This window comes from Symphodus melops (genome assembly GCF_947650265.1).
Source record: "Symphodus melops genome assembly, chromosome: 15".
In the NCBI taxonomy this organism is placed as follows: Eukaryota; Metazoa; Chordata; class Actinopteri; order Labriformes; family Labridae; genus Symphodus; species Symphodus melops.
This window is the reverse complement of record NC_136705.1, coordinates 7936323-7963946: the sequence shown is the minus strand read 5'-3', so window position 1 is coordinate 7963946 and position 27624 is coordinate 7936323. Positions and strand designations below refer to the sequence as shown.

Here is a 27624-nt window from a genome sequence, read left to right as displayed (position 1 = left end):
GTACAACAATCGTAAAGAAGCATCATAACATCCTGCATGTGTACATTATGTCAGCCTGTAATAAAATTAAAATCATTTAAAAGACCCTTTTTCACCACACCAAATATTTTTCGTAAAACAAAATGGATTTATTTCCATCGTTTCCTGGTGGTCTATTAGAGTGTTCACTGGTTCTGCTCGAGTGTAAGATTGGATTAAAGAATCAAACACAGCACACATACAATGTTAACCCACAGGACTGTACTTGATATCAGCACACAAACAGTAATGACAGATCAAAAGTGTGACGTTCACAAAGACAACATTTAACTGTATCAGGTAACAGTTTAAGTAAACAGACAGAACAGCAATGATTTGACTTCCTGGTGTGGGCCTTTCAATTACTGCATTTTAAAGAATATGCAAACATTAGGGGAAAAACTGAAACACTGGATATTTATATGAGCCTCATTTTAAGTTCAATGTGAACTTTTTCTTGAAACTCATGAAACCAAATATAATTCAGTGAAGAAAACTAAAACAACCCGTCTTAAGTTTCCATTATTGTGATTTTTTTTTTTCCTCCTGCAGCTGAGCTGTTTGAGAAGCCTGAGGTGAACGACATCAAGTTCCTGTTCTTAGTGGGAGGATTTGCTGAGTCTCCCCTGCTTCAACAAGCCGTCCAGAACATGTTGCAGGGTCGCAGCCGCATCATCATCCCTCACGACGTCGGCCTCACTATTCTGAAAGGCGCCGTGTTGTTTGGCCTCGACCCCAGCATCATCAAAGTGCGCCGCTCCCCCCTCACGTACGGCGTGGGCGTCCTCAACCGCTTCGTGGAGGGCAAGCACCCAGCCGACAAGCTGCTGGTGAAAGACGGCACGCGCTGGTGCACCGATGTCTTTGACACGTTCATCGCCGCCGATCAGTCTGTGGCACTGGGCGAGAGCGTAAAGCGGAGTTACACGCCGGCCAAACCTTCCCAGCAGGTCATCGTCATCCACGTTTACTGCTCCGAGAAAGAGAAAGTGGGCTTCATCAGCGAGAGCAGCGTCAAGAAGTGTGGGACACTTCGCTTGGATGTGAGCGGAACAGAAAGCTCGGCGCCTCGCCGCGAGATCCAGACGCTCATGCAGTTTGGTGACACAGAGATCCGGGCCATGGCGGTGGACGTGTCCACTGGACGCACGGTCAAAGCTAGCATTGACTTCCTGAGCCATTAAAAGGGGAGCATGAGAGTTGTTGCAAAATAGTCAGAAAGGGAAAATGTACTCCACACACACATACACACAATAAGTCTGGGATATTTACTGGAGAGTAATAAAAAAAACAAAAAAACGAATCTCAGATTGAGCACTGAATTAAAATGTCACCATTAACCCAGAATGTCAAAGGGGAAAGTTCAGCGTGTTTAACACCCGTCACTTTACTCTGACCCTGCAGTCTATTTGCTGAGGAGCTCCACTGTGTTCACACACTCATAATAACCCAACACACACCCCGTGCTGATGCTACAGCTTTGCTGAGTCAGGTTTAAGATAAAGGTAAATCCACTGTTCACGCTCGATCCTGCAGTTCGTCCACGGTGTGTTCAGCAGAAACCGTTTCAGGAAGTCAGAATGTCATGTCCTTGAGGTGCGATTGAAGGTTTCATACTGTTCATCTAACTCCACCTTTTTCTCACTACAGTTCTGAAGGTCTTACCCGTGGTTTTGCATGACTCGGCTCTTTAAAAAAAGTCAATAAATAAATGCAGCTGCTTGACATTTTCCAAAGCATACCATCAATTTTCTTGTTGCTTTTATAAAAACGACGTCAGTAATAACAATTCTGAGGAATTTTTTTGAGATTTATGTCAAAGTTATATCGTCATAGAGAAGCATCATCAGTTCATGGAGAAAACAAGATGATACTCCCGGTGCGTGTCTGTGTGGCGTGTGTCCATTGTGGCTAAACACCGGAGCCAGAGGTTACTGTGGGACAGTTTGGGAACTTATTCAGTAGTTTTGTGTTTGCCTGCTGTATGATACAGGTCAGTGCACAGTGGGTTTATCAGATCAGTTTTTTCACTCAAGACAGTTGCTGCTGCTTGTAGACAGAATGATTGGAGCTGTGACACTGAACCAAAGAATAAACGCTGAAATCTACTATACAGCTGAAGAAGTCTGTATGTGGGCTATAATAATATCACTCACTTCACATCATTCACACAAAAACATGTACCAGTGCATTGTTAGTACACACAGCTTTACAGTTACATAGCTTTAAGCTGTAGGCCTTTTCAAACAGCTTCTAGCCAAACGAGTCTGTTTGTCCATTAAAAACCTGTCAGGGATCATTGAAGAGGGACGCCAGCTTTGCAACTCAAACGCAAACTTTTAAAACAGGTTATTTATGGCACCTTTACTTGACATTGATTTAAAGGCCTACTTTAATGTATTGACCCTGTACAAAATAACATCATCACATCTTATCAATTCTAGAAGTGTTTTAGCATTTGATTACTAAAGTGTATCATTTCTTTTCTACCTTGAAGACAGAAAAAACTGATGGCATGCTCTGGAGAATGATCAGCAATCATGTGAAACGTCGTATCGTCAATAAAAGGGCCACATCAGGCCAAACCACTGGTCGCTTCCTTAGAGGTTAGCCATAATTCAATTTGAATGTGAAGCGCGCTGCAGGCTCAAAGCTTCAAACAAGTACAGCTATCATCAATTGCGCTTTACAGTTGCCTTTATTTGTTCCTGCTTTAGCTTAGTGTCCATGCTGTGGACAGAAGGTCAGTCGACCCACTTGAACATTTTGAAGCCAAGTGTGACAGACGATGACGTGTTTATTTCTGTAAATACAGTATTTAAATATTGTACAGATTTTTAGCTTTTGTTTCAGCAGCTTAGAGCCAAGAGTGTGTGTGTGTGTGTGTGTGTGTGTGCGTGCTTGTGTGCGCGTGTGCGTGCGTGTCTGTATGTGCTTCCACGTGGACATCTCTCGACATTTTTTCTCTCACCAGCCATTGCACGAGAGGCAGGTTTAATTGCTGTGTTCGTTCGGAGTGAGAGATTGGATATGTTTGCCTGTTGCTCTTTTTTGCAATCACAAAAAAAAAAAAAAAACTTGAATACCTCCGTCCTTAAAAAGCATTTCAGTCTATATGAACAGTTTTTATCAGTCCCCTGTGAAACTGTAGCAGTATCTGAATGTGTCCAATCCCCTTTTTCATCCCACCCGCAGAGCAACTTCTGTGGAGTTTTCATCGGCATTCATGACATTGTTACCGTGGAAACATGTAAGACAGTATGTCCGACATACAAGAAGAACTTGAGCCATTCAAATAAGCAGAACCTATTACTACTGCACTAGAAAAAAAATAAGAACGCCTCAGCAATAATCGAGAGAAGAAGCCACAAGATAAATGAAGGTCTTAATTAAAGAGTGCCTCGAATGATTTTTAAAAGTGATGTCAAGACTCACTCGCACCATCAGAGCGTACAGTTCATCCATTCTCCCTCTTCAAAAAGCTCGAGCCAAAAGTGTGTGTTCAGAAGTAATCACTGAGCGTCACGCTCGCCGTCAATTCATCAAACACTGCGTCATGGTCAATAGGGGTTGCCAAACATCCTCCTTAAGAACTTCACAGACTGATTTTGAAGGGGCATTATTGTGAATGAGCTGTTTTATTAACCTTTGCTGCCACTGTAGAGAAACTGCAACATTTGAAGATGGAACCTCTTAATCCTTTTGCCCTGCCTAGTGACGTAAAAACCATATCACATGATAGGTCGCTTTGGTTTTTGCTAGTTTCATCCATGACGTTTATCAGCCAGCTTGTATAAAATAGGAATGTATGAAAACTCTTCTGACATCTTTCTTCATTCTGAGGTCCGCCGCGTTTCGTTTAACGCTGTCAAGCGCTTTGCTCTCGTGAACGGTGCAGATTTATGTGTGAAGATGAGAGTATGCTTCGCAAAAACTGGAGTATTTCACTGCCTCCTCAAACGCCGCAGAGAACTCGATCTCTGTCGTGAGGTGGTCTGAAACCAGTAAACTCTTTTCTTCAATGAGGAGATAGAGAGCCAAAGAATGCATCCTTGTACCGGTCGATTTAAATGGAACAAAACAAAACAGCTTATAAGTCAAATCTCTAAACATCCGTTCGGGCGAGTATGCTTAGCAACTTGATGTTGATGTCGTTTCTCTACTCCAATGACATTTCTAGTTGTTGGACTATTTGAACACTTGTCTGAGAGGAATTGTAACCCCTAATATCTCAAATCTTTGATCAGGATAAAGGATTCCCTTTTCTTCACTGGAACCTCTGAAATGTTAGCAATTTCCCCCTGAGCTGCTTCATGGTCAGATAATGGCTTCATGGAGTGACCAAAGTAGATGCAATGCATTTTTAGTTTGCATATTGAAGCCATGGATCACCAAAATAATAATTTGATTAGTTTCACATTTTTAATTCCACTTTGATCTGATTCCATTGAGCTTTTAGTTTCCGTGTGACGGGGCCCTGTCATCTGCGACAGCTCTTTAAGCTTGCAGAGTCTGTCCTGCATCTCATCACAATGGCAGTTCTTTTCGTTCTCTTCACTCGGCAGTCCAGAAGAAAAGCCACATCCGAACACAAACTGAGGCGGCCGATTGTTTACAAGACTTTTCCTCAAGTTCCAACTCTAGCTGATCAGCTAGCTGAAAGGAGCTAGCCTCTAAGATGACGTATGAAGGAAAAATATCCTGAGACATATTTAATATACCTAACACCTGTCGGTTTTTCAGTTGCTTGGATTGAGAATTTGAAAATGTGATCTATTATCTTGCCTCTTTTAAAGCCATTTTCTTTGAGTTGTTTATTTAAACTGTGAATTATGTCTGTGTCAGTGTACAGAGTTGCACAAGTTCCTGTCGTGGGCACTATCTCTGCAATGCATGTTTCGCATGTGTCACATAGGAATGACTTAACAACAGCAGGCAACGAGCAACAGGTCAGTCGCTATTACTAACACACGAAACCAAGGTTGGCCATTAAAGATGATGGCGTTTGAGATTTCTGGAACAAACTGTGTTCTCCTCAGCCTTGTCAGTGTTGGAGACAGGCTGGGCTGTGTGTAACATTCGCTGCTTCCTGACCTGATGGAGTTGACGCTAATGCAGCTCATAACTTCAGCAGCAGGACAGCACTCCACATACGTAACTGTTAACTAACCTAGTAACCTTTTACTACTTCTTCTACATCTCTGTACTCACAAAGGTTAGATCTCAAGTGGAAGGATTTTATCTAACATCACCTTATTTCCTTGGTTAAATGATGTATTTCTGTGCTACCTTGACTAATATGTGGGGATACCATTATGTAGCAGCTTTCTTCAAACTTATGGTCAAATGATATGAAGACGTTTAGCTCAAATGGAACTCTGATTCTTGGTGCCGTATACACACCCTCGACATTTGGGGCGAAGATGTCACATTTGTGACATTTGAGTCCTCAAGCCGAGTGCTTCAGTGGGTACGTTTTGAGGTAGCAGTCTAGCCAGCTTGCATCTTGTTAACGTATCTGCTTAACAGTATATAAACTCTACAATCATTCAGAAGATTTTACAGCTAAAAATGATTGAGCTTGTAGTTAGGACAACCTCAGCCTCTGTGAAACGCAGCACAATGTATTCTTTGTTCTTTCAGTTCTTTATCAACGATGCAAAGTAGTTTATTTCCTATTTTTTATGATCTACTTTAATGTCTTGTTCTCTTGCAGTTTCCACACAGTAATGTATTTTGATCAATGCCAGGTATTCACTGTCAGATTGTCACCAATAAAATGTACGTGTATTTCAAAGAATGTGTCGTCTTCTTTTCTTGTTGAGATGTTTTACTTTGTTTTCAGGCTCCGAGCATTGTCTCAGAAACACTTTGATAGTTACATGCAGCAGGTTGAGGCAGGGGTTTAATAATGAATGTGGTCATGAGTACTTTTATTAGCAGAGAAACTATTTTCTTTTTGAACACAATGAGATTTGTTTAGGTAAATGTTGAACATTTGTCAGAAAAAAATGTTCCATCGAACTTAAATGAGAGCCCCCAAATGTAAACTCACAGCAGGTGCTTATAACCTGATTGGTTAAAATAAATGAATCTTTATGTATTCAGAATATTTTGTCTGATACAGTATTAAATATGGATTCTTTTGTGTTCTTGAAACTGCATCACACATTTGACTTAAGCAGCTGGCTTACCTAAAGAAAGATTACTGGGTCACTGACTGAACTCCCAAATGATGGAGTCTTTGTGAGGCAACACTGCCACCAAGTGGATTCAATTAAAGTTTTTTTTTCTTAAAGAAAATATAAGATGGAAAATGTCCATCCATCCATTATCTGTCATTTTTCCTGTTAGGGGTTGCATCGAATTCAGAGTTCCAATTACTCTGTTCAGCATATCTTTGAACTAGGAGGCTAGAGAAGTGTACACACTCAAGTCCATTCATCATCCACCATTAAAACAAACAGCCAAATATCAGCCTCACAGAGCTGTAGTAATATTACAACCCAACACGACCACCAGAAGAATTTAACACCAGGTAATACATGATATTAACACCTTGATCATATACAGGCAAAACAGGTTTGATAAGAAGTAGAGAAGCGGCTCCAAAAGAACATGTTCATTAATTGATTTATAATTTAGAATGGAAGCATCTACAGCTGCAATTAAATCAATGAAAAATCAAGGCATTATTTGATTTTCATTTTAGATCATTTTCTCGATCTGCCCAAGAAAAACAAAAGTGTCAATCTTGAGAGAGTGTTGTAAATTATTCCACATTTTTGGAGCTAAAAAGCTAAAAGCAGATTTTCCAAGTTCAGAGTAAATCCTCGGGCTCGATGGTCCAGTTCAGCAGAGATGTTATATTAGATGGTGTACGTCCAATAGTGGATCTATCAACAAAGACATACAGTATATGTAATTATCACGTCTTTGTGACAGAGAAGACCAGCCAACTTTGCTATAGAGAATACAGCGATGAGTATTATAAGGGTCTCCGGTTAGGAATCTAAGAGCAGAGAGATAAACTGAATCTAGGGTTTTAAGAGAGGAACCAGATTGCATGTCTATAGATGATATCGCCATAATCAAGAACTGATATAAAAACGGCTTCAACAATACGTTTCCTACAATCCAAAGGGAAGTTTCTGTACAAAGTTTGCCAGTGAGATTTTTCACATGATGCTTAAAAGTAAATCACTCATCCAGCCAAATTACAATATTTTTATGTACTCTGACCCTTTCAATACTGTTGCCATTGAGTGTGGATACTTATAGACTGTTATATCTCTGGCTTTGGAGAAGATCATGCATTTTGTTTCACTGGTATTCATGATCAGTTTTCAGTCGATAAATGCCGTCTGCTGTTGCAGTTACAGCAAGCTGTAGAGACTCAACAGAACAATGCACTACAATACCATCCATGCAAAGATGAATGTTACTGTTTGTGATAGAAGAAACAACAATGTTAACATAAATGATATATAAAATAGGACCCAGAACTGATTCAATAATATGAATAATTAGTAATAAAATTGATTTATTAGGACAGGAACTGAGTGGATACCAGTAAAGAGAAGGCGGCCTTTTGGTCACAGTTTTTTTTTTTCTGACATTGAAACTTATCCAGCATGCCCGATCTCCACAAACAGGTGCAAAGTGCGTCCAGTGCTCTGACCTATACGACAGTTGCAGGGAACCGTCAAGAGTGCCTAGCCTTCACCACAACCAGCAAACAACTTCACGACAGGGGGCTTAAAGTTTGAAGATAACAACAGCTACAAAAATCAAAAAGGTGAAACCAAGGCCCTCTTCTTACAAAGTTAAAAGCCTTTTTTTAAATTGGATATTTCATCATAAAAGCCTTTTATCAAATTGGCTATTTCCACACTGAAGTGTTAAAAACCAAAGTAGGTGATCAAAAAGCTGGGTGGGAACCCAGGCGATGCTGCACAAACAGACTTTGTCAGAGTGTCCGGACTCTGTTTTTCTAGTTACAAAGTGCAAGGCTCTGCCCCTTTTAAAATGTAAGTTCAAGGTTGGTTTAGTTGGTGAAATACAGCCTATTACAATTGTAACAGCAAAAATAGTAAAAGTTGTGTGAAAGGTCAGCTTTGAGTAAGTTCAATCTTAAGTTACGGTGTGATTCATGGGGACATGTATGTACTGTAGGCTCACATGTATCGCACATGCAATATCCCTAGACATTACCAACCCACTCAATCGTTATTTCTCACTCCTACCCTCTGGTAGGAGGTACTATAAAGTGCAATAAAGATTCCCCCCCCCTGTCTGTCTAAACAACCTTTTTAAATGTGTACTATACAAGTCTATGGAGGTGTGAAAAAGAATTTCCCTAAGGGGACAACAAATAAACGAACTAACGAGTTGCTTATTAGCATGCTAATTCCGTTGCATACCCTTAATTAGTACCTTATTCTACATGAATATAATCTATCACCAAGAGGTAATTAACTAAGACTCTTCTCTCACTACTCTCTAAAGATCTTAAGATACTTTGCTAAGAAAGCAATCAAAATAATGTTTGTTTGTGTTTCCTTCATTCACGTGATAAACATTTGTTTTCAATAAATAACTCAAGTTTGAAATTATTGTCAAACTAGAGCTAGTATTTTAGATTAAAAGGTAATCCACTCTGTGTCGGATTACATGTTACCTTTTATCATCCGTGTTGAATTACACATTTATAGGCCAAAAGAAAAATCCCACAGTAAAACAAATTTCCATTAAAATATTTTTTTTTTCTTCTTTCAGTCCCCTCAAACACCCCCAGCAGTGAATCACCTGGCGGAATATGAAACTAAACACAGGCACTTATTGAGTAACCAGAATACATTTACGCAGTGAGTGTATTATTCTTACAGAAGTGGCAGTAGAGAGCCACTCAACCCTTTACAGGGTAAGGTTGTTTTTAGCTTGGATGTGCTGTGTGTGTGCGGGTTGGGGTCAGGGGAAGAGGACTGTGGAGACATGTTGAGAGGGTTGGATAGGTGTGGCTGGTTTCCCTCAAATAGCTATGAAGTAGAATAGTTGCTACGGCAATCTGGAGGGACCCAAACTCTCCAAGTGGCTCTTTACTTGTCGGCTCGGCTGCCCTCCCACATACTCGCTCTCTTCCAGTTAATAGCAGAGTTCAGAGCTCCACCACGAACCAATGAAATCATGGGACCATAACAGGGGGCTTGACACACTTTGTGCTTGTTAAAGCTTCACTTGGATGAAAACAGACATAATGTAAGTTCATTAAAATTTGTTTGTTTGAATTGAATATTTGTGTAACCTTCTTAAGTGTTCAGGTGTAAAGGTACGCCTGAACACTTAACATGCACACACACTCACACCCTTGCCCACCCACCCACACACACCCACGCACACAAATGAACGCAACACACACGCGTCTCATTTTTGTGTTCCCTGAATGAGGCAGACCGAGGCCAGCACCAAACTCCAAACAGAATTTTGCGCTTTTTTATCATGCTCACCTTTGGATTTGTGCCAAGATTATGGAAGATTTGAAAAGGTGCAGAAGGATCAGTGGTTATATAAACTGACTATGAAGGAATGAGAGTGTTGTTATTCTGCTGTCCTACATCACCACTGGTCCAAGAACAATTATAACACTTGCTTAAAGACCAAAGCTCCAAGTTCTATAAGCAAACACTGAAACAGGAAAATATTTGCGGCACAATATACATATATACAATACAATATAAACAATTTACAATCATGATCAAATCTAATTCTTTTCTTGAAGAACATGTTTTATGGGCTCCACTTCTGATTTTATTCTCTTTTATTTGTTTTAATTGTTCTTCATTCATTAGCCTACTCTCAACATCATTTTGAATTGAATTGTCTTAATTGTATCATAAATAAACAGATAATAAAGTAAAAAAACTGAATCAGACACAAAACAGGTCACGGGCTATCAAGGTCAGATGCTTTGAAATGTATGACTGCGGTTTGAGTCTTATCACAGATTCATGAAAAGTATTTTTTAAACCCTAACCAATACTTTCCCCAATCTTATGTCTTGCTTTACTTATATCTAAAGCAACTAACTTGTGACCTCCTAAACTCATCCCTATCGTTGATTGCATGCACGGTGAAAGGGAAAAGGCAAATTTCCCACTGGGGACAGTAGGCTAAAGTATAATCAAACACAACAAAATCTTTCACTTTCCAAACTCTATAACAAACAAAGATGAATTAGTCTGATTCAGTGTTAAAGAGAGAAATACTTTACAAGCAAAACACGTAGAGTTAAATGCTTGGTTTTGTCAGAAGTCATTATATAAAGAGGCATGTTTCCTGTACTTTTTTTTTTTTTAAAAAGGACATTACTCGAATTTGGAACTGGTTCATAAACCTTGGGGAGCTAGCATGATTAGCACACCGAGAAAATGGCAGCAATCAAATCAAATCTTTGAATACTCTAAGAATGTTTTAAATAACGAGCATTGTCTGTGATTACAGTGGAAACCTAGTATGATTGTTATCCTTTCAGATTGTTGTATATCAACAACAAAATAGCTTGAGCACAAAAAAGTTAGCTTGTGCTTTAAAAAGTCTTCAGTGACCATGTGACCCAGCTGCCTCTATTCAACCTGGCTCCTGTTCACTAGAATAGATTCCTTTGTGTCCTCTCATATTACAGCTGAACCCATTATGATGAAGGTCAAACAAAAACTGTAGAATTCAAGTTATAATTTTCTGGAGGTCAGTTTGAATTAGCCCTCTCTATGTGATAGATTCAGACAGATGCTGAACAAAAGAAATCCTTAAAAGCATTTGGCAGTACTTCTCTAATATCCTGCTCCCCTCACTGATGTGTCTTTAGTTCATAACACAATTTTTGTGACTTTTTTTTTTTTTGGTTCATTCTAGTTGTTGTACATTCATTTCTTGCTTTTGTTCTGAATTTGCAATAACACCACATGTCTCTGTTGTTGCTGATTTGTTTTGAGAACAATACAACATAGCAAGCTAACGGCTTGGGGTTAAGTTTGTTGTGCAAGCACTCCCCAGTGAAGCCGTTTCTCTCTTGCCACCTACATCTCCATACCTTGCTAATTTATGACCTGTTTATCAATGCTTTGTTTGAAACAATGGCACCCCCAAAGCTACTGGCTTAAAGATCAGAAAGAGAAGCGCTGTCACTAGAAAATTTCCTCTGAAAAACATACATAATTACAGGAATTAGTCCCTATTTTGTCATTAGCCTTCACTTTCAATGAGCCAATAATGAAAAGAGAAACAAGAGTCAGAGACAAAGACGGGTGTCTTTAGAGGATTTCAAGACACTTTCTCCCCCCACCTTGTAGCCCACACATTCAATTTGCTGTTTTATTAATATTATTAATGTAGTCAAGCTTGAAGCTTTGATGCAGGGAGTTTTTTTTTTCTTCTGATTTGTATTGTGTGAGCGCTGATGGCTCAGCTTAGAGGAAGTCAGAGTGATTTCAAATGCACTTTGTTAGTGGCATGATGAAAATGGCAGCTCGCCTTTTTAAAGCTGTGTATTTGCAAGCGTGATTACGGGGTGTGTGTTCAAATAAATGAAGCCAAAACAATGACACACAATCAGGACTTCATAAGCCAGCAAAAGGCCAAAGACAGATTAATAAGTGCTTTGCAGAGACAAACACACACACGCACGCACACACACACACACACACTTACACACACACATTTACACAGACCTTTTTAAATTACAGATATATGTGATGCATTAGACATGATTTGGTGCGGTCACACTCTGTATCCAAATGAGAAGGAGAAAGCTGTGATCTCACCATGTAATTTACTGTTGATTTGTGTTTGCACAAATGGAGCCTGATGTCTTTCAACATTAATAAGGGTAATATTTACCCTCTTCTTGTCCTGACAGGCATTGGCAGTGAAGATAAGCTTTGTGATGAGAAAGACAAGGCACGCTAATAGTCGGACATGTGAAGTATCCCTCGTAGTGCTGCTGCTGTTGAGCCTGTTAAAGTGACAGTAATAACACTGCTGTAATGAGGCGCTATATAAAAGTGATGAAGTTGTCAGGGATGGTTTGAAGTAAATATATGTGAATGCTCATTTTACCACGTAGGTTAAAAAAAAAAAGAAAAAAGAAATTGTATGCCTGCAGTTAAAGATGTAATCCCAGATTTAAACTTAAAAGTCTAAAAGCTTCGACAAATTATCAAACTGACTTTAAGAAATGTTATGTTTCTGGAAACATAACCAATCTGTTGACGTGTAATTATTTTTCATATAAAGGCTTCCAGGGACATGTTGTGTTACATGTACATGTTTCTAATTTCTAAATAATTTCTCTACAGCAACCATGTGTGACGACCCCTCCACACCAGTCTTAAATCAACATCAATCTGTCTTTAGAACCAGAACTATCACTGCTATTACATTTGTTACAAATGACATAATTTCCTCTGTTGACAATTTTTGAGCTGCACTCTTTGTAGATATCACAAAAGCTATTCATACTGTTGACCATGGTTTGCTTCATTTGACACTAATTGAGTTCTGTTTTCTGTCTGTATCCTGAAATGTTTTCTGCCAGAGTCAGCAGTGTGTGATGTTGGGTAAAAATCGTTGATTTTGTCATTGTCAAAAAAAGTTCCACAAGGTTCAATTCTGGGTCCTGTTTTATTTCCAAAATATACTAACGATGTTACAGCTGCCAATTGTAACACCCTTCCTAGTTTCCTAGATTCATGTCCTGTTTCGTTAACACTGCACAATCAACAATACAAACTTCCATCAAGCTTTCAATCAATTACAATTATTGTCTGATTTGATTGACAGCCTTTTTTAATTTTTGCAACATCTCTAAAATCAGGCATATCTTGCCCTAAAAACAGATGCAGAAAATGATTCCATGGCTTTGTAAGCTCCAGGTTAAATTAATGCAGAGTTATCTTTAATTTCATAATTCGTAAATGATTAATTGACTTGAGCTTTTATAGTGCTAGTCTTCTGACTGCTGATAGCACTCTTACACAGCATTTCATACCTACCTATTCACACAATGATGCAGTAATGTAAGTAATCTTATTCATTCAAGCCTCTGTCCTTTGGAATCATCTACAGTTCATGGTCATAGAGACAGACAACCTCTCTACTTTTCTTTCCTTTCTACGATGATTCTTTAAGATTTCTTTAAGAAAGGGTTCCTTTTTTTAAATTGCTGAAATGGATTTTACAAATACCAAAATAATCAGTGTAATTAAATGTCCCCTCAAAATCTGTAGTCGTTAGCTACTTGTTAAAATATGTAAACAGCGTAACAGCTTTAAAGTTCACAAGTTGGGTGTCTTATTTGTTTTCATCCGAGGATATTTCCTCCAAATTGTCTTAGAGTCAGTTCATAGTTGCATCTCGTTATGACACTATGTTGTCCATCTGAGGGGAGAACATGCAAACTCCACACAAAAAGGACACTGTGCGTTGAGGATTCGCACCAGGAAACCATTCTGGGAGGCAACAGGGCTAACCAATGCACCACCATGTGCAGCCCCGTCGTAAATGATAATGTAGTTATACATTTTCTGTACTCTTTGTCTCATATTTCTACATTTAAATGTTTTTTTTTTCTGTATTTCAAATGTGTTTCTTATACAGTATATAGGCTAATGTTTATATTTTTTAACTGAACAGGTACTAAAAATTTCACAACATTGCATAATGCATAATTGTGTGTGATAAATAAATGTAAATTAAATTGAATTGGTTGAGTTACCTCTTTCTCTTTGGAGTAATTTTGCATCTCTTTGTCGTTTCATAATTCCTCATCTCGTAGAGGAATTCAAACATGCTGTCTTTAAGCCAATTAAACTCGCTTCAATTACCAAAACAACACAACATTCTCTTCTGTACTGTCTTGTTTCTTAAAGAGAGACAATTAAATTCCCAATTTCTCTCATTATTTTATGACATCCTGCAGAGCAACAGATGATCACAGACAGAGCTGTAGAGGTTTGAATGCAAAACTTTTATTGAAAGACCCTGAGTGACAAGGTGACTGTAGCAGGTTAAGATTAGCATGGAAGCACAGTCTGGATCTTGTTTTCTTCAACATCCATTGTTCCACAGAAGAAGGAGCTATGAGAGGAGAAAAGGAGAGAAATGGATTTATAGCATTAAACAAAGCTGCCCTAACCACTAGAGGGCACCAGTTCTAGTCCCATGCTGCCCTCTTGTGGCAAAGCTTTGTGTTTGAACAGAAATGTGCTGCAATATGACAACAATACGTTTGCCATGAAAACTAAACGTCTTTTACTTTGTTGTTGATTTTTGTTGTTTTTATGTAAACCTGCACAAACGAATGCAGAGTAACACAACAGGTCTGACATGACGTGTTTTTCTTTTATTTCTCGGTGACATTTGCATCACTGTATTCACCTGTTTTATTGTTGTCTCCCCTGGACTGTTTCCTGCCACTTCATTTAGTTTCATTCTGTACTTGTTTTAGTGTAAAGCACTTTGTCATGTGTATCTGTGAAAGGGGCTATTCAAATACACTTTTCTTACTTACTTACATCAGTCAGTACAAAATAAAAAGGATTCTTAATGTTTAACAACGACAACAAATATAGGTATTTGTTTTACACAGAGATCTTTTTTGAATGTATTATCCTGGTTTTTTTTTTAACTGAGCTATTCAAAATTTTACATCCTCGTCATTAAAAGGGACACAGGTCTGATAACATGTCAGGTGAAGAAACATTTATTTTGAAGCGGTTAGATTCTTCTTTTTTTTATTAAAATAAAGGCGTTCAAAGATTTAGGACCTTTGATTTAAGCGAATTGCACTCCCCAAAACTGTCTCCTCACATTAAATAACATAGAATTGAAGGAAATGGTTTACAGAATACCCTATAAAAAGAATAATGGGGTAAAGTTATGTTTACATATTTGAAAAACTTACATCTTGTTGTCTCTTCCCCTCTGTAACTCCACCTTGGATGCACCATACTTTGGATTCAGTATGTTAGGGATGTGGTTGTTCCAACGGAACTTCACCTCTGCCACATCACCCACATCCACCTCAGCATCAATCAGCAGCTCGTAGGTCCGTCCTGGCGTCATCATACCACTGGATGGATGTAACAATGAAACACACTTTAGGGACTGTTTCATTTCTTACGGAAAAAAAAAAAAATCACTCTCGCGTAGATAGTAAAATAGTTTGGGCAGTTAAGTGATGCTCAATCCTGACGAGAGGTTCAATAGAACTCTCCTGCAGATGCTTAGAACGCTCAATGAATAAGAAAAGAGCTCTGGAAAGATAATCTTTAAAAAACTGCATATGTCTGAAGTCACAAATTGACAGGATATTTCCCCTAATTTTCACTTTATGGAACCCCCTTCCTCCCTTCATAGTCTTGCTGTATGGTCAAAGAGATGACATATGACCTATATGTTGAAGGTACAGTTGTTTAAGTTTTCTGACTTGGTCAATAGTCATGTTTTCATGGGAAAAAAAAAAAACTACAACAAAGCTTTTAGTCCCAGAAGTTACACATCAGTGAATTTAAAGATCCTCACCTGTTGCTCATCATGCATACATCATGGATCGCTTGATCGATGAAAGATGTTTAACCATCAATATATGAAGTAATACGTTAATACGTTTATCTACAAAAATATGAATGGGGTGGGCGATAGAATTGTAGCAAAATCTACTGAAGGACAGGCGTCTTTATTTATGGATTACTGCAACAACGAGATGGAGAAGATTTAACCAGTGCTGTTGATTGTGAATAAATAAAAAGCTCACGAGTGTTGAATATGGCCTGGATGTCGTACTCAGTCGATAAATTGAATAGCTCATTGAACAAAACAAAGCAGATTATTTTTCATTAGGATGCCTGATATAAATGCTTCTACTAGTATCTCTGCATCTTTGTGCACAATATTCAAAAAGTAACTTTTTGGAACTTAACTTTTCACTCTTTCCAGCATCTTTACCTCACCACTGTTGATTAAAACCCTCTGTATTTTCAACAGAACAAAGTCCTAATGTTCTTACACGTGAAGCTTGTACTCCTGGGTGCTGACATCCTCTCCAGCAAGAGCCACATGCATGCCGGCTAGGTTAGGTCCACTGGAAGAATCGATGGTTACCAACACTTTGTAGCTGTAAGCTAGACAGATGTAGACATAGTAAGTAGTCACATTAATTCACCACAGCTCCACAGAATAACAACACTATTTTACATAATGGGGATAATGAGAGAACGTCTACATATAATTAGTGAAAAGGTAATATAAAGAATAGAGTGACCAGTTTATAAGTGGGGTGGCTTCAAAGTTCAGCTCGTTTTGATAACTCTATGTTGTGATTGACAAATGGCTATGTAAGGGGCTTTAAACACTGGCTATATACAAGTCAAAGTCAGCTCTATTTGAATGGTGCTTTAAAAACAAAGCACTTTAAAGAAATTAAGAACATGTATAAAAGACACCAGTCAAAAGATTATCATATGCTAAAGATTTTAAGTATAACTTCCACACAGAGCCGCACAGCACTAGTTGAGAATTGAACATCAACACACACAAACACACACACACGACGGCCAAGGGACAAAAAAAATCTTCAGCTATTCAGGAGATTCATAACTAGAGTTTCATTGACTAAGCAGTTCAGACAAAGTTAATGTACTCTGAGATGTTCACTGTTCAGGGTTTTATTTTTTGGGAAGAAAAAACAATATATTTTTGATTTTGCTCAAATTGTGTCGGATTAGATGAGCCCATTAAAAACAATGTTCAGTGGTTTTTCACGGTGAAATCAAAAAGGTGAGATAGTTTAATATTTGTAGGTCACATATCTATTTTTGCCCGCTCAAGAAGGACAGGGTACTTACTGCCAAAGGGATTTATTTTCCCGGTGTTGAGGAAGTAATTTGTCTTGGAAAAGCCATCAGTCAAAGTGAACTTGTCAGCAGAGTGGCCCATCATTGGACACTTGTCTACACATGGGAAGCACTTTCCCTGCGAAGACAAGGACATAGTGAGGTTTAAATAATGGCCTCCTCTATGATGGAGTGCAAGAGTCTTCTCCTGTCAATGAATAGGCTGTGAAAAGTGTCAACCATAGAAAACTTTCCTTCATATACTCCTTGAAAATGTTGCAGATTGCCACCTTATAAATATGAAGGTGGAGAATCACAATAAGTTAGGGTGTGGGAACAGGCTGACTTTGCGGCTGTCAGCTATTGCTGCAGGAATAACACCAGGGAGCGTTTATGAGGTGAACGACAAGGAGGTGCTGTCATCTCTCAACAGGGACATAGTCATATGAGGTCATGCTCAGCACTCCACGGGCCTCCTTTGATCGGGGACATGTGTCCAAAGCAGGGATAAACTGTCATTAACACCGACAGCTGCAGATACAAGCCCTCCCCGAGGAAGACATGAGGGAAGCCCATTTACATCACCCTCCTCCACTGCGACAAAAATCCAATCTTGCCAAATCAACTTCTAAAACCAAAGAAAAGTTTCACAGACATATCGGTGTCATACAGCAACAGGTGGCAGTTCCAAACACATGCTGGGATGGTGAAGATATGAGGCTCCTCTCCTTCTCCTGCTCCCTCTTTTGTCTGAGCCCGTCTGACAGGACTGAGTCATTTTTTTAATTGAGAACATAAGATGCCATCCAGACCCCCCCCACTCCCCCACCCCGTCTACAACCAGATGCACAGCAGGGATCCTAAAAGCCGCCCCAGACATTAAGCATATCTGTCTTCACGCCAGCTTTGGTAAACTCTCACATGCTTTTGGCAAGCTGCTATCTGTTTTGAAATCACTGACCTAAGATCTGGCCACTTTTTGGTTGACTGTGATGCTAAGTCCAGTTGTTTTACTAGCAAAGCATATAGTGCAGTCGCCCCAGACAAAGAAAGAATGGACCAGTATTATGTTCAATCCTGAGATTTTCATCCAACTCAACATTTTTTTTAGCACATTCTATTCATGTCACTGATGTTGTTGTGATGTTAAAGGTGTGTCTCAAAACACAAACTCTGCCTAGTTTACAAGGTTTGATCATTACAATACACTGATCTAAAGTTTCTTTTTTTCAGTAAGATAAAGTCAACAGATGTTCCATTCATGTGACAAGCTCGCAATATTTCCTATTGCACCTGTAATAATAATGAAATGTCTAATGAAAGTTATCATGATTTAACAATGTTTTAAGTAGATCAGGGAGGATTTAATAATCTGTGCAACCTGATCTGATCATAGACCAACACACATTCAGACCACCTTGTTCACTTCTTCAAAAAGCTCCTGAACAGGCCACAACGACAACAACAACAACCAATGATCAAGTTAACAGAATGTCAGAGTTAAAAGCCAAACAGAGTCTTACTTTAGCAAAACTGTCCTTGTCAGAGCAAGGGAATGCCACAAAGCCCTTGGGTTTAACAATACTCTCGGTGTAGTACTGGTAGGCTCGGACATGGTTGCAGAAATCGAACTTCTTGGAACCTGACAAAAGATAGAAACAAGGGAAGACAGGGAAGAGGAAATAAAATTCAGAGGGATGCACTTTTAAAATATGGCTGTGATGGAGGAATAAGTGATCACATATGGAATCAAATCTGAGTCCGACATTTTCAAAGTCATGACCTTCTGACCTGGGCTGTTATGTCATGTGCCAATTAGGCTTAGAAGATGTTTTGATTGTCATCATAGGACAATCTTGGAGTCAGAGTAAGAACGTGAGACAGAGAGACGGTTTCACACAGACATACAAATATGTCCTGGCTTCTCTTGTTTTCTCTTCCAGTCCTCGGCAAACCCAGACACTCCAAGATCTCCAGCTATGCCGCCCAGGCTCCTACTCTCCCTCTCTTATCTATAGGATCAAACGTGGCAGATTCAGCTGTGCTAGCCCCCCCCCCCAACACCCTACCCCCTCAGTATCCCGGCACCAATGCTGCTGATAGAGCCTTACTATTCAGTAACCCATTTCAAAAGAAGACCGCCGTCACCCATAGAAAATATTTGCTCAGATTGGTCCAGACGGAATAACTCTGCAGAGGGTTTCTGAACAATTCTTTCCATTGGGGCGTCTTCAATAATCCACTGGGGTTCCACATTGTAAGTTGGAACGTAGAGAAAATAGGATGTATGCCTCATTGAGTTATATATAGGATGCATGCCTGTGAGCCTATAGATCTGAAACACTGGGCAGGTGTAAATTATATTAAAGCTGTACACTAAAGCCACATCATGCCCAAGTGAGAGTACAGATACATTTTGCTCTCAAGAGAAACCAGCCTTAAAACTATGGACTTAATACACTGGGATTTGGAGAATTTAGATAAATCAGAAAACCAAGAAATGTATACAGTATTTTCGTACTCATATTTTTTTTAGGTTTTGAATCGTTATGATTTGTTACAACACTTTGGAACTCTCTACCCACCAATCTAAAATTAGAAAACAACAGTAATGCTTTTAACAGAGGACTCAAACAATGGCTAAAATCTAAACAACAGTGCTCACATGAGTAGTTCTTAACTGGTGATTGCTTGATGGTGTTGCTGTTTGCTCTGTAGTATGTAACTTTGCTTGCATTATTCATTTTCATTTTTTTTCTTCTCTTTCCTTTCCTTCTATTTTAATTGTTGTATCCTTTTAAAAGCCACCTGTGGACACATGTGTTGCAAATTAGCACATGTGCTAAAATACTCAAATCAATGGATCTGGTTTATGTAATTGCTATAAACTTTAAATTAAACAAAAAATAAAAACATACCAAATAAAATTCACCATTTCTGGTATTCTCATGACTCAATCCATGACAAGTCAGCCCTTTTTATGATTTGCAAAATGTTTTCTGACACAAAATTGTCAATCCTAATGGAGCTGTTTGGGAAAACGTATAGGCCTACAGTTCTCATCATGGCCACTAGAAGGCACTGACCCCTTTGCACTCAGTGCACAAGACCTGACCGCATACAGCAAGAAATGAGAAGCCATTATTTAAAAACTAAAACGTTAGATTGTTTAAGAGAATAAGCAATCAAACTTCTATTTTTTGTGGAGTCCCTTAAGTCCCCAAAAAGTAAAACGACAATCTTATCAGATAACTGAATATCACAAAATAATGTTTTAGATGATAACTTATTGACAAAAGATTTTTTGTTTGTTCACAACATGACATTTTGTGCGCCCAAGATTTGCCTCCTTTAGGTGCTCTGTAGTTTTCTGAAGATAATTGTAACATTTAGCTTTGAATAAACCATTAAACGATACCTTTTGAAATGTAGTACTATTTATTCAAATGTACATAAGGGAACTTTGAATTTGAAGTTTCATGGTTATTCTTTGTCTCGTGATATTTGGTGTTCAGCCACATATTCATGGGTATTTTTAATCTATTATGAATAAAGCGTTAGATATGATGGACTTTATTTGTCATTGGAAAAAAAAGATTTTGCAAAGATGAAGGAACTAAACATCATCCATAAAGTGATTTATTAAATACAAACCTTGGACTCAGGATGACTAGAATAGGATGAGTTTAGGTTTTTCTCTCTTTTAAAACCAACATTAACCACTACTCTCATCCTACAACCGAATGTCTGAATTACTGAAATGAACTGAATTCTTCAAAAACTGCCTTTACCAAAATGCATTTCCACTTATAGAAATGTGTTTGTGTGTCTCAGTTGGTCTCACCGTCCCAGAAGGCGTCCAGGTCAGTTGGTCTGCCTCTGTTGATGGAGCAGCCTGGCATCAGCTCTCCTCCATTAGGGTAGAAATCGACGTGGCCCATAGACTGCGTCATCCCCAGACCTTAGACAGAAATCACTTTCTCATTGGTATTATGGTCTTTTATATTTGACTAAATAGGATACTTCATCCAAAGCTCCCTTATTTCCATTGGCTGAAGTTGAGTTATGGAAATGTGTTTTTGTATTTTTTCTTTATCACATTGTCACATTCTGATTTCACTTAGTGGGATCAACTGGGATATGTACCAAGTCTAGAGTCGAATGGGAATCCATCAGTGTGAATGACATCCACAAAGAGGGCGTCACTGGTGTCCAGGAGCACAGTGGCATTAGCATCCTGGAAGTAAGGTTCAATCGGGTCAAGTCCTGAGCAGAGAAAGAAAAGGAGTGATCAATAAACTGCTCTGTATTCTGTCTGAGCCCTGATTGAAGCTTATCACTAAAACATTATCATGATTACATATTCATCAAACTTTGATGCCTTTTTGGCCTCTGAGGAAGAAATTCTTCAAATTGAACAGATGAAGCTGCGTTCATTCTCTTCAGCCTGCGTCTCTGGTGTTTTATTATTTGAATATTTGTTGGCAACGTTGAGGGAAGTTAACCACATTTTTTCCTTTGTTATGTAGCTTTGTTTGGAATTTTTACAACAAAAAACAAGCAGCTTCTAAAAAAAATATATATTACCGTATATTAAAAAATAATATTATTTTCCATGAACAATAGCTATCAATCTATGTTAAAAAAAAAAGTTATTTTTACAAATCAAAGATGAACTGAATGTGATATTAAATTGAGACGTTTACCTGTGATGCGTGCGAGACCAGGGATCTTGCTGCCAACTTCTCCTGCTGTGTGAGCTCCGATGCTGTGTCCGATAATGTGGAACTTCTCAGCTTTCTGCTTGTATTGTCTCTGTGACATGAAATCGTATAAGATTTAAACATACAGTGTCTTTCATTTCAGGAGGTGGATTGTATATCAGATTTTGCAGTTCAGTCCTTGTCTGTTGTGTTATTTTGTTGTTGTTGTTTTTTGTATTTTTGGTCTATGTGATTACTCAGCTGTGCAGAATCAGTTATGTGACAAAGTTGCACACATGAAAAATACCCTTTACTCTATTTTTATTTTACATCAAACTCACAGTATGTTAATTCTGCCATCCGGGGGCTCTCAATCAAATCAATAGCAAAAGATGACTTCATGGCTTTTTGGAATCATGATAGTATTTCTCAGCTCTTACCATGAGGAAGGTTATCATGTTAGCCACCTGAGCAGCCACCACCCTGCCGTTGTTAACTGCCTGTGCGTAGCGAGTCTGCACACCTTTCTTCCACTCCACTGCGATGCAGTTCACATTCTCCCACGACACCATGACCTGAGAAGTCATTATGACATTATTATTATGACATGCTATAAGTTCTTCTTAGTTCACACAACATCAAAAGATGCATGTCCCATAGTATAAGTATCTTTTCCAAAGGAAAGATAAACAAGAACAAAGAAACTTGGAAAAAAGGAAAAATAAAATAAAACAAAATAAATAAAATCAATGGAATATTGGTGAATTTTTACATCTTTTTGTAATATAATTTGAAGAGTAAATGTTAAGAGTGTTTAGAAAGAGCAAAACTTTGTCTCCTATCGTTTTAAATTCTCTGCTTTGAAAACCTGTGGTTACTTTATGATAAAGCCGGGTAGACAATCAGCAAGGACTCATTTATTGACCTAAACCGTCAAATCTTAAAAAAAAGGTGAAGGTACGGAATATAACACCAAACCATTGTTTTTCACATCAAGTATTTTTATTTGCATCTTTTGGTTCTGCGTCTTCTTACCTTACACGTCTCCCGTGGCCAGTCCTCATCTCCTTTTTCCAAATAACCAGGTATGATGAACCGAGTCTTTCTCAGCCCGCTGTAGTTTGTTGCTGTGATGGTTTTGTCAGCCTTGATCTCCTGAGATTTTTTAATATGAAGGACATCATAAGCCATCGATACACATCTTTTCATCTTCTTTAAAATCTGTCACGATACAAAAGTCATCTACCAATTATGGTGACGGCTGTCCTTGTGTTTATAAAACTTGTGGTAATTCTTGTTTCTAACAAAACAGAATTCTTAAGTTTAGCTGAAGTTTATAAGAGGATCAGTCTTATGAAGTGTTGCTCTTTTGTTGTCCTGCCTTCAGTAACAAAGGATTCAGGCTTTTTAGATAGGCAGAAATATAGATAGGCATTGAATCCATGCAGAGGCTGAACAAGTTCCCTGGTGGGAGCTTTATTACAGGTTTCTTCTGCGTCACTTTGCAATCACACCACTACAAAACCAAGTTGGTGGTTATTGTTAAATGCCTAAGAGCTAAACTTGTTTAGAATTTGTCACATCATTCAAAGATGTGTTGCTTTTCATAAGGTCAGACTTGGATGTAATAAATGTTGAACAATATGTTTTTCTTTTTTTTTTTATAATACTCAAGTATTATCACTACAGTAGCTGTTGACATTTAGAATCACAATTTGTAGTTCAGTCAGATCAACCAAGCAAACCAATTAAGGCTGTTTTGAGTACAGAGCAGTTAACTGTGGTGACATTTACCACAAGTGTAAGTCAAAGGTAAATGAGCATTCAGAGTGAAACTGTGTATAAAAAATTTGATTTGACTGACTTCACCACAACTAAACAGAAGTGTGTGAACGAGTGTAAGAGGATGAAGACTTGATTTTGACCCTCAACATGTACAGTGAAATTCACGTTACAAATGGAAACTTTTGAAACCAGAATGAACTTGAGTATAACCATGTTATATAACCATTATTTATTAAAATGTTCTCTCCAAGATGGTTGCACATACTGTATGAGTGGTGTATACAACAACAGCTAAGATAGCTTTTACCATTTCAAATAAGTGAACCCATCTCTTACCTGGTAGTAACGGTTCCTCTGGGTGTAGAGGAGGAAACGGGTGCCGATCTCCTGAGGGTCCCAAGGCAAGGTGGAGGCTGGTCTCTGCTCGGTGCCCCCCCAGGGAGGAAAGTCATCAAAGCAGCCCACCTCATCAAAACAGACCTCAGCCGCTGTGGAAATAGAAACAAACCACTGAGAATAAACCCTTACACGCCCACATCGAGATTAACTCGAAATGAAACTGGACCACTGTTGACATGATTAACGAACAAATCTGTTAATAAATAAGTTTATAATAATAGTAACGTTATTTATATAGCACTTTTCAAGAGCAAAGTCACAAAGTGCTTTACAAAAGGATGAGAACAGACAGAAAAAGGCATATTTGTTTCTAAAATTGCAGTTATTCATTGCATGAAGTCTTGGACCGAACTATTCCAGCCAATCGGAAACAGAGCATATGATTCAGTCAAAACAGGATGGAAGGAGATGATTTCAACAGAGCTAAAGCTGTACTCATTCATTATAAGACATGTCATTTAAAGAAATCCAATACAGCTTTAAATAAAAGTAAAAAGTATACCACTTTACCTTGAGTAAAAAACAAAAGATGAACTCACCATATGATGCACCCACGAGGAAGCAGAGCAGACCAAAACTCCACATGTGGACCTGTGCCATCTGTTGGACAGAAAGCCTCATTAGAAACTATGCATGAAGAGAATACAAACTAAGAGAAGGAATCATGCTGTACTCACCTTGACGCCAGACAAGACTGCACTACTGTACCTGCGCACTGCTTTAAATACTGCAGCCAGACGCTTTTTTGCACACGTTTGGCTGGGAAACACACAGGTGACACTATGACATGTAGAGCGGGTCACCGGTAGGTCACTGAGCAGTTCTATTCATACTTACCTTATTCATCACCTGCACACATACAATTCAACAAACTCCTGATCAGTTGATCTGAAGCATTTCAGAATATTATGTTCAAGCAGCTGATGGGAATCATCAATGCATTTTATGCAGACTGAGGATACACTCACCTCAGGGTGCACATATATCAGACTGACCTCTGCTTATCACAAAGCCAAGATTAGTTATTATTATTTTTGTTAGTAGTGGTAGTAGTAGTAGGCTGAGGATAGTGTAGTATAATATACTACATTAGTAGTTGCAGTGTTGTTTTATTAGTTGTAGCATTGGTAATATTATTTTATGGGCATTATAAGTATTTCTGACTGAGTGTTATTGCCTCATTTCTGGCCCTCTGTTTAAACAACACTATTTTCAGAGACACTGAAGTGTCACTTGTCTTATCTCAGGATTAGCTCTAAAAACAAGTTAAAAAAAAGGTAAATTCAGGAGTTCATATCTTCAGATAATGTTTTGCTTTGTGGTGAAGTTAAAGGGTTGCCTAACAGAGTATTCTGTACAAAAGGTGGGCATCATAAGCCACAGCTTATCCATCAGTTCTATGCCTAAAGGAATTTATATGTAAATTTCATATTAAATGTTACTGCAATATTTTCATATACAGTAAAACAGTGAACAAGGCTCAGTTATTCAAGGCAGATAAGCCAGCAGGGACCCTCCCCCTATGTCTACAGAACGTGGCTGTTAGAGGGAGCGTGGCAGCTGTGGGGTATTTTCTGTTTGTTGTAAACTGCTTTGGGCAGAACACATGTAGGTCCTGATGATTCTGAAATGGCCAAACACTACTCCTTATACACCACGGCATCACAGCCTGAACAGTGCTCAGGTCGTTATGTGTTGGTTTGCTTTAAATGTTCTACAGCTATAAATGAAAGGCCTCTTGTACCACCCTGACGACCTGGACCTGGATCATTTAACCAATTTTTTTTTGGTTTTAAGTTTCTTCCTCTTTTTCAAATTATTTCCTTCCATGAGCACAGATGGTTTGAAGGGTACCAGAAAAGCTCCTGTTGTTTCTCTTCATCACAAATGACAAGCTTGCCTCAGAGGGCTTTGCATACCACTAACCTACAACTTCTATTGATTGTTAAGCTTACATCGGACCCCATGTAGAAGTATGGATCGTGACGATGTAGAGTCATTTCACAACTACCTCATGAAGGCACAAAACGCCAAAAATGCATCTTACAAAAGTATGTAAACAAACACTGAATTATGACAAAGTAAAGGTTTGTTTTAAAAAAAAAAGGCTAATCCAATCTTTTACACTGTTTGTAGATGATTTTAACTAGAAGCGCTGCCCTGTGATAGACAATGTCACTGCAGTGTCCACTAGATGGCAGTAGAGAGCAGTGTTTCACTTTCATCAACTCTCAATACTCTGTCAGAGTTTAATCCCTGCTACACTTAATATATCTGTATTGATGGTGACCTGCTCTGTCATATATTATTATAATAAGAGATTACTATAAACTGATACATCATTTTAATCATTGAGTACATTACAATCTTTACTCTAAAGAAGTGTATAAAACATTAAATTTAACCTGGGGGATTTTAAAAAGTGGTAATTTTTTAAGACAACTATCAGTCTAAGAAAACCACTCAAGTTGTTGAGTTTAGTTTTCCTAACTATCGCCATGTATTGGAAATTAATACTGAACACTAAATATCTTTTTTAACAAATTTAAAAGAACCTGTTAACTTAATGATCAAATATGTTTCATACATTTACCTGACATGTAGCAAAAAAAGTGACTCTAACTACATTGGTAAAATGCTCATCAATAAGACATTCACTTTTCTCAGTTTAATTTAAAAAAAAAATTGACGTTTTGTTTTTATTTAAGCAATATAACAATGCTAACCTTATCAAGGAACTTAGTATTTGTTTTAATACAGCAATTGGAAAAATGGTAGTAAAGATTTATTCAGGTAAATGTGTTTGTGCAATGTAAGTGTACATCGCTAAAATACAATACAAAATCCAAAATAAATTGAACTTTTAAATGGATTTTTTTTTTTATGTTTATCAAACTTTTAATTAGACTTTGTTCAATTGTCCTTCCATCAGCCCTCAACTCCTAAATCAGGCACACTGACACTAAAAGTATCTGAATGTAGGAATTAGAAATATCTCATGAGGGCAGAAAACAGCGCTTACTTTAAAATATTTCTCTGGAAGATTCTAGGATGAAGACAACAAGTATTACATCTCCCATGTGAAGATTTGCATGTTCAATTTAAAGAATATCCTAAAGCAGTCAACCTCAACACGTCTAGGATCAGGACCATCCACTAACTCCTTAGTGAACAATTGTGACCTGAATGTCAGATATATTTTGACCAATCAGATTTTTTACTTGGACTTCAGTTGGTACAAAATGTGACTGAAGCAAGAAACTGAAGAAAACAAACAGATGTTTTTAAACTATTCTTTTTCCAGGTAAACCGACTGAAAATGGCTCTACGGCCCACGTCTGAATCCCGACCCACCAGTTGAGAACCACCGCCCAAAAGGATAAAGAGCAATAATGTTGTTAGTCAATCCTTTTTATAATTAATTGTTGGTTCAGACCTGGAACACATGGGATTCTCTGACATCAATAAATACAGACCATTGCAAGAGATGTAAAAAGCACCACATAAGCTAAAGTGCCATTAGGTCAGATAGTCTCAAATATTGGCTGTATCACCTTTAAACCCCTGTCCTGCCAGAGGACCAGCAGCTCAGAAACACTGAGCTAAATCAGAGCCGTCAGATAGAGTAAACAGGCCGACAGGGGCCAATCTGTGCCAGATGATGCTATGAGAGTGTTGGGCTTTTCTCTGTGAAGTGTGTTGGGATTTGGACCTGGGTTAATCCCATGTGAAAACAGCCCAGGGTGCACTCTGCTCTCCTGGGCTCCTGGATAAATAGTGGCCAATTAGAGGTGTCTGGGAGAGGTTTTAGACAGGAGCGGAGCGACAGC

The 27624-nt window shown here is 38.4% G+C and overlaps 2 protein-coding genes across 3 annotated transcripts in view; one reads left to right on the top strand and one right to left on the bottom strand.

Moving 5' to 3' along the window:
- hspa12a (heat shock protein 12A) overlaps positions 1–5818 on the top strand; it is a 55593-nt gene extending 49775 nt beyond the window's left edge. For both annotated transcript variants that reach the window (XM_079362993.1, XM_079362992.1), the window contains one exon: positions 571–5818. In XM_079362993.1, the coding sequence (XP_079219119.1) occupies positions 571–1202 (632 nt within the window). In that variant the 3' untranslated portion in view covers positions 1203–5818. The remainder of the gene's footprint in view (positions 1–570) is intronic.
- An 8203-nt stretch (positions 5819–14021) lies between these two features.
- LOC306835887 (inactive pancreatic lipase-related protein 1-like) lies at positions 14022–24390 on the bottom strand. The gene is made up of 12 exons (XM_079362666.1): positions 24334–24390; positions 23732–23883; positions 22646–22765; positions 22051–22185; positions 21614–21722; positions 21054–21173; positions 20752–20868; positions 18431–18549; positions 16920–17046; positions 16082–16196; positions 14978–15145; positions 14022–14151 (listed from the first exon to the last, which is right to left on the bottom strand). The coding sequence occupies exons 1-12, from the start codon at positions 24377–24379 to the stop codon at positions 14088–14090; spliced, it is 1392 nt and encodes a 463-aa protein (XP_079218792.1). The 5' UTR covers positions 24380–24390; the 3' UTR covers positions 14022–14087.
- Between the last annotated feature and the right edge of the window lie 3234 nt (positions 24391–27624).